At 41.9% G+C, this 7,333-nt stretch overlaps 1 protein-coding gene across 1 annotated transcript; it reads right to left on the bottom strand.

Moving 5' to 3' along the window:
* Positions 1–288: 288 nt before the first annotated feature.
* On the bottom strand, positions 289–6,351 carry CTSL (cathepsin L). Its single transcript, XM_089662126.1, has 8 exons — positions 6,201–6,351; positions 3,855–3,984; positions 2,715–2,837; positions 2,073–2,222; positions 1,702–1,926; positions 1,235–1,403; positions 1,040–1,157; positions 289–564 (listed from the first exon to the last, which is right to left on the bottom strand). The coding sequence occupies exons 2-8, from the start codon at positions 3,972–3,974 to the stop codon at positions 465–467; spliced, it is 1,005 nt and encodes a 334-aa protein (XP_089518252.1). The 5' UTR covers positions 3,975–3,984; positions 6,201–6,351; the 3' UTR covers positions 289–464.
* Between the last annotated feature and the right edge of the window lie 982 nt (positions 6,352–7,333).

Raw genomic sequence — 7,333 nt, 5'->3', positions numbered from 1 at the left:
CTAGTGTAGTAACACTAGAGCTTGGCTTTAAACACTCAGTACTTTTTCCAACTGCACATCTAAAACTAAATATTTAAACCGAAGCCAACAGCAATGCCCCCGTCAGCAGCCCAAACATGTGATATCACCCTTGTAACAAAGCTATCTGCACGATTTTAATACCAAGGCAAGACTACAACAAGTTACTGGGGAAGAACAGCAATTTCCAGTAGTGTCTTAAGTACTGCACCCAGAGTCAACATTCTGGGCATCAGTTATAAAAGCCCATGAAGCCACACAAACTTCAAATTGAGTAAAACAGGTTTTATTTTAATAAAAAAGTAAAATCACATTTAAAAAAAAAAACAAATTAAAACACTAACAGTCCAGCTTAGATGTGAGGTCACCCAAAATAGTTGTGATTTGTAGCTTGATCAATCTTAATTTTTCAAAATTCTTCTTTCAAAAAAAGGAGTCTGATTAGGTTAAACTATAGGATAGCTGGCAGCTGTAGCAATTCCACAATGATTCTTCTTGTCTTTGGCCATCAGGATGTATCCTTTGTTTCCCCATTTCTCACCCCAACTAAAAAAAAAAAAAAAAAAAAAGTTTAAAAATTACAGATAAGATACAAATGCTTGAAATACCCTCATTTATGCTGCCTGCAACAGCCTAAAGTACCTGAAAAAGCTCAGATAAAGTCCAACCTTCTTGAGTACAAAGGACATAGAAATTCTGTTATCAAAGCACTTTCTGTACCCTCCAAAACAGTTAATCCCAAATACAGCTAATGCAGCCACCTTAAGGCCTATTAGAGCTTAGCTATGATTTATGCAACCCCTTTAAGGGATTGTGCTGTCTGCGCTGCCCAGGTGAGGCATTGCCAAGATTCTTCCAGCAACTGTTCTGCTGTCAGTGTAGCATGGGAAGGAAGTTAGCAATTCTAACTAGGAGAAAGCTTCTAGTGCCAGCTTTAGCACAGGTAAGCAACTCTATTAAGAAAGTCAGCACAATTTGTAAGCCCTCATTTTCCCCAACCTGATTAGTTTTGAAAACATACCTGTTTTTCACAATCCAATATTTCTTGCCATCTACATCCTCTCCTTCAAATCCATAGCCAACAGCCAGAACACCATGGTCAAGATCTTTACTGCTGCATTCAGGTTCATAGTAAATGCCTGCAAGTAGTTTTAAGTTAGTATTAAATTTTGACCGCCCCCCAAAAAAAACAAAAAAACCCACCAGCAATACATACCATCCTGATAGAACTGAAATGACCCATGTGCAGCATCAATGGCTACAGAGATTGGACCAATTGATGCCACAGCTTTCATAAGATCCTTCTCACTCCCAGGTTCAATATCTGTGAAGCCAGTGTCATCAGCAGCCTTGGTGTCTGGATTGTAGTGGCACTCATCTTCATCCTGCAAAATAAATCAGGAAGATTATGCACCTTAAAAAGCCATGAGATCTGTAGGTGGCAGTACTTTGTGGTCATGTATAGACTTGTGTTCAACTATGTAATTCCACAATATATGCATCTGTAGGATTATGCATTGTAACAAGGGAGCCAGCACTTTCCATGCCCCAATAGTTTTGGGGCTCATGGAACTTTTAATGAGGCACTTACATTAAGAATGTCAGAACCCCTAAAATTAGTCTTTGATAATGGTAACAGCAGGTTAATCTATACAGAAGCAATCTTTCAAAGAGGGCTCTTACCTTGGCAGTGTATGGATAGGACTGTTCAGAGTCTATGCCTTTATTTTCAGAAATATATTTAAATGCTCGATCCATCATCCCTCCATTACAACCTTCATTGCCTTCTGGTCTAGAGCAGTCAACAAGATTTTGCTCACTCAGGGACACAAGCTTGCCAGTCTTCTTGAACTCTTGTCCTTCCAAAGCACCAGTTGCACTGAAAGCCCAGCATGAACCACACTGACCCTGAAGAGAAATTAAGGATAAGCAAATTGAGCAAGATAGCTTTCAGCATTCTAGGCCTTTTAAAATTATGCAAAGCACCCTGAAGATCTACTGGGCATTTTATTCCAACATCAGGGGGGAGAACTGAACACTAATGCAGTTTATACCTGATCTTTCACTGGAGTTACATAGCCTTGTGTACGCCAGTCAACGGTTTTTGGAGCTTCAAAGTTGTTTGGTGGCAGGAATGTTGATCCTCGTGTCTTGTTTTCATTATGTTTGTATCCATTCAGTAGCTGTTTGAATTCTTCTGTAGTCTAAAATCAAGAGATTTGCTTGAGAATTAAAAAATGACATGTCCCATTAAAGTGTAATGTTCAGCATAGAAATCCCTGATCCTTTCAAGTCCCCCTCTGGCTATCCTGTCCTGTCACCCCTGCAAAGTTCCCCAGAACAAGCTGCTTACTACAGCTACACGTGTGCTTCCAAGGCCTGTATTGTGTAAACACAAGTGCAGCTCAGCTTTTCCAACTGCTCACTGGCTGTCATGTAGTGGAAGTCAATGGCTCCCATGCAGTCTTAGCTACTGAGAACAGGGATGCACAAAGGGTGAACTATGCATGTGCAGCTTTGAGTGCATTTAACTCTGAACAGGCAGGCAATTGTTTTGACAAGAGACCCATGTCTCTTCGGGGAGAAAAAAAAAAAAAAAAAAAAAAGCTTCCTTCTTGCACTTCTAACTGAAGGCTTTCCTCCAACCATTTTCATAGTAGAAAACACATTGTTGGTCAGGTTTCGTGTACACTTACCATGTCCCCAAAATGGTTCATTCCAAGGGTATAAGTGTGTTTTCCTGCAGAATATGCCATATTGTGTTGCACGATTTTCCTGAAATTGTCCTCAAACACCAATCTCCTCCATGTAGCTTCATCCTAAAAAGAAAAAAAAAAAAAAATATATAGTTTTAGCCATTTTAGGATACATTCAGCCACCTCACCCAGCATTCAAGCCCGACACCATCTGAAGTTTGTTCCCAGAATGCAGAGCTCTCATCCCATCCTGCAGCTCCAGGAGAGAAGCAAGACTGCAATAACCCTACACAATGTTTTGATGCTAGGTTGGGTTGCCGAAGTGGGTGTTTGATAACCAAACAGGCCTAACTTTGTGAACATGCATTACAGGCTACAATGTTTCAGTGAGAAACAGATGCAAATAGATACACATGTGCTACAAAATGGTACACATCTCCTGGATGTCACTAGAGTGAAAAAAATTATTTTAAAGCAGAAGAGATCAGATTAAGGTAAGGCGTTTGAAAGGGAATACTGGAAGTAAAAGTGGAAAAATTAGAGGTAAAGAGCCAGTGGAATAAGTTACTGTCTACAAGGAGCTGGCTGGAATATGGTTAAAGGACAAGTTCACGTTAGACAGGTTACCCATGTAGGGTGGAACATGTTCCAGCCAACTCTTCAAATTGTGACCGCAGGGGAAGATCCCCTGCCTTCTGTCACAGAGAAAAGTACAGCTGTATGAGGGTACAGGTAGACATCTATACTGACAGTCTGCAGGAGACTGCGACTACACTTGCAATCTGCTGCTATTCACAGGTGCAAGGCTAATTGTTACTGAAAAAAAGGGCACTTTTCTTTTAAGCTTGATCACCACTCTTATTCAAGCAAACCCTCATGTGGTGAACTTTACCATGCTGATTGCATTGGAAAAACCACAAGTTATTCTATTTCCATAGATTTTTCACAAGCCAGACCAGACCTAGGGTGGAATGTTTCCACAGGTAGTACAATTTAAACTTAACATGACAAGGGTTTGTAAAGATATATATACACACACAGAAATGTAGAGGATTACCTTGATAAAATTCAAATTTATGTAAGGGAGCAATTTAATTACATAAAACTTGTTCAATCTTAAAAAAAAACAAAAAAACTTACCTTTACATAATTTTTATTATATGTACCAACAAACAATTCCCATGTTTCATCCAAAGCTGGGTCATGTACAGGAAGAGCAAATACGGATGTTAAACACAGCGAAGCAACTAAGAGTAACATGATTTCTAGCCTGCAGGTACAAAATAATCTATTAGACAGGTGATACAGATAAAAGTCAATCATTCTAACAAGATAAGGACTTGGGTAACGGACCAAAAATTACTTGCTTTTACTCAAAGAGGCACAAAGCTCCAATCACCAAGTTATGCAGTATTTATACCTTTTTACTAATACAATATTTAATGAAATGGCAAAAGCACTAAAAGGCTTGAGCAAGGTACACCGCGTAAAAACAGTAGGAAGATCCCAAACCACCAGCATGTGCAACACCAAGGCAATGAACACCCAGAAGGCCTCCCTTCCTGCTTCCTTATCTAGGAAAACAAGATCTGTTCTCACCTTGGAAATAACCTTGGGATATATTTTGGATGTTTTTCCATTAATTGCTTTAAGGGTGGGAAACATCTTAAATGGAGGCAAAACTGCTGGGCCATGTCAGTCGCCCACCATCACTGCTTTAGAACCACTCTGCTTGGTTTAATAGGCAGAGAAAACTTTTAAAAGATATGGGACAGCAACACCCCACCCAAAGAGTTTACCAGCATTTATTTCAATGCCCAGAACAAGTTAAATACTGGTCAATTAAATAAAGTCCCAGACACTGAATGCTGCTAAACTAGTTAAAAAGGCTTAGGTGAGGTTTTTAAACCAGATTTTCTCCAATCAAGAGAACCAGCATTTCGGCTAGGTTCACAATACAGTGCATCGCATGTGATTTGCACAGAAACCACACTCCCATGCAAATTACATGTAATTTGTGTGCACATTTTGTACGGCTCAAATTGCATTGCACCCACACCAAAAAAAAGGTACAGGACCCTTTTTTGGACCCGCACTAGAACCAGATCACATGGTTATTTGCACCTATGCAATCTGATCCTGCACATCACACTGCATTTTGTGGACCGATTTCAGGGTGTTAACATACACAGTAGTTTACATGAACACCATGAGATTCTGATGCAGTGCAATATTTGCACAGAAAACTTCAAATTCCACACCAGTGCAAACCCATGCTCACAATAAGCCAGTGTACATGGTGCCTTAAAGCACCCTTCAGCCCCAGGTTGTAAATATTGACCACCGATCCTAATGAGAGTGCCAATTGCCCACTTTACAGAAGCTGCTAGCAGGCTTTCAAAAGCCTCAAATCATGCTGAAGCCTGCTAGCAGCTTGTGCAAGAGCAATCAGCACACCCATTAAGATCTGCAGTCAACATTTAAAACTGGGAGTAAAAAGGTGCTTTAAAAGCTTGCTATTCACAGCAGGCTTAGTGCTTGCTTACATCAGCTGCATGCCAACATTGGTCTACATTATATACAACACACTGATGTAAAATCAGAATACACACAGTGAACAGAGTACACAGTTAAGTCCTTGTGTTGGATCTACACAGATCAAACTTTAAAAAAAAAAAAAAAAAAAAAAGGAATTTTGCTAAAACTGGAGCAGCTGCATAAAGTAGCCAATAAGCTTCCAGCTTTTTGAAAGCTGAAGCCATTTGGCTGCTATGCTCATCTGCCCCAGTTTTTGGTAACTTCTTCCCATATTGAGAGTTATGAAGCCTGAAAGTGTTGTGGCCAATCTTCTGCAAAAAAAAAAAAAAAACCCCACAAACTTGTTATTCCCAAATGGAGACACTACAAAAGGCAGGCTTCCTACAGTGGTATTTACTAAAGCGTGTGTAAAATTAGGACCACTTCTGCAAAGAAACTAACCAGCTCCTAACTTCAGCTTGTTTACTTCACCTTTGGCAGCAGTACCTGGAAGCCGATTGGTTTCTATGCAGAAGTGAGCCTGCTTTCGCACTCCAGCTGTAGTAAATAAAGCCGAATGCACGATACTACAGACTGAGGGAACTAGGACAGGAGATCGTGATGTGATCAGTCATCTAATGAGGACGAGTGATGATCCAAGCCTGCATTACTCCATACACCCGGGGTAAACAAGTACACAGGCCAGGAGAGCTGAGTCATCAGGAGGAGAGCACAACAGGATGAACACGAAGCACGGAAGAACGGACACTGCCCGGGGGGTACAAACACACAGTAGATGGAGTACCCAGAGCCGTGTCCGCTCCCTCTCCATACACAGAACTAGGGCGGTCGCCATTCCTCACAGACAATACCCCACCCTGCTCCCACTGCTTACATAAACACATACATTCCTCAACACCCCTCCTCCATCCCATGGCCCGCTTCTCCGCCATCATCCCCCTTACATACCTCTCGAAGAGATCACCAGCTGGGAACTACAGACATTACCAGACACCGGCGTGCTTATAAAGGAAACTGTTGTCCCTGCCCACAAATACACACAGAGTCTTCCATTGGCCGACCCGACTTGTAATAGGGCGGGATCTACCCCGGGGGCTCATGTGACTGCCTAGCGCGTGACTCTGTGTGTTGTAGAGCGGAGTAGGCGGAGCCGCAGGCATGATGTGGGCGGTGTTGTGGTAATAATAGGTGAGGGGGGATGTGACCTCGTCCTGAGGGGGGTTGGGGGAAAGTATGGACAAAGCACTGTTCAAGGTTAGTCACACTTCATGATCATTTTTTAAATACAAAAAAAAAACAGGTTTTAAATTGCTATTCAGCAAATATTGCCTTTAGTTTTAAATTGCTGTTCATAAAATAGGATACTCAGGTGGGGATTATTAGACCATGTAACAAATCGCATGGCATGTCGCGCCCTATTGTCCGCAGTCATATCGGTGCGGTTCTGACTTGGAGCCAATTTCTAAAGTAGCGCATGCATGACTTCAGGTGTGATTGCATAGACATCTGTGTCTTGCATGCCGCAATACCATCCGTCTTTGAAGTCGCAGGATTTCAAAGTCGGATCAGTGTGACTACAACTCTTCATGCGTTTATCATGTGCATTCCTCCGACAGTCACCTGGGAAAAATGGACGTGACTTATAAAAATGCATGATGCGTTTTTGGTGCCCTACCCTTCACTATTACGGAAGATGTGTTTTTTACGAAATGCACTGAAGATGCAGCAAGCAGGACTTTTCAAAACTGTCTAAAAAATGCAGCGCACAGCTATGAACAGTCGCAGAGGTTTTACTTCACATTATTGCAGGTTTGCGCAGACATGGAGGCCCATTCATTTGAATGGACTGCCGTGCCTGCGTTGGCCGCAGAGAAAAGGGGCATCTACCATTTTGGAAATGCAGCGGCTGGTGCTTTTGCAATGAACTGCGGTTTGAGATGCATAGGGGGTACCATTAAGAAGGAATGGAAGCCTTGTGCGTTTTTAAACAGCAGCGTGTTTTGACTGTGGGTGGTTAGGGGTGCAGGAATCACTGCAATTCCTACAGCCACCTGCGATAGTGTGAACCAGGCCACTACCCG

The sequence above is a fragment of the Staurois parvus genome, unplaced genomic scaffold (assembly GCF_062004578.1).
Source record: "Staurois parvus isolate SC_StPar_1 unplaced genomic scaffold, SC_StPar_1.0 ptg001432l, whole genome shotgun sequence".
Classification (NCBI taxonomy): Eukaryota; Metazoa; Chordata; class Amphibia; order Anura; family Ranidae; genus Staurois; species Staurois parvus.
Note: the sequence above shows the minus strand (reverse complement) of the source record. Positions and strands in the feature narration are given on the sequence as shown.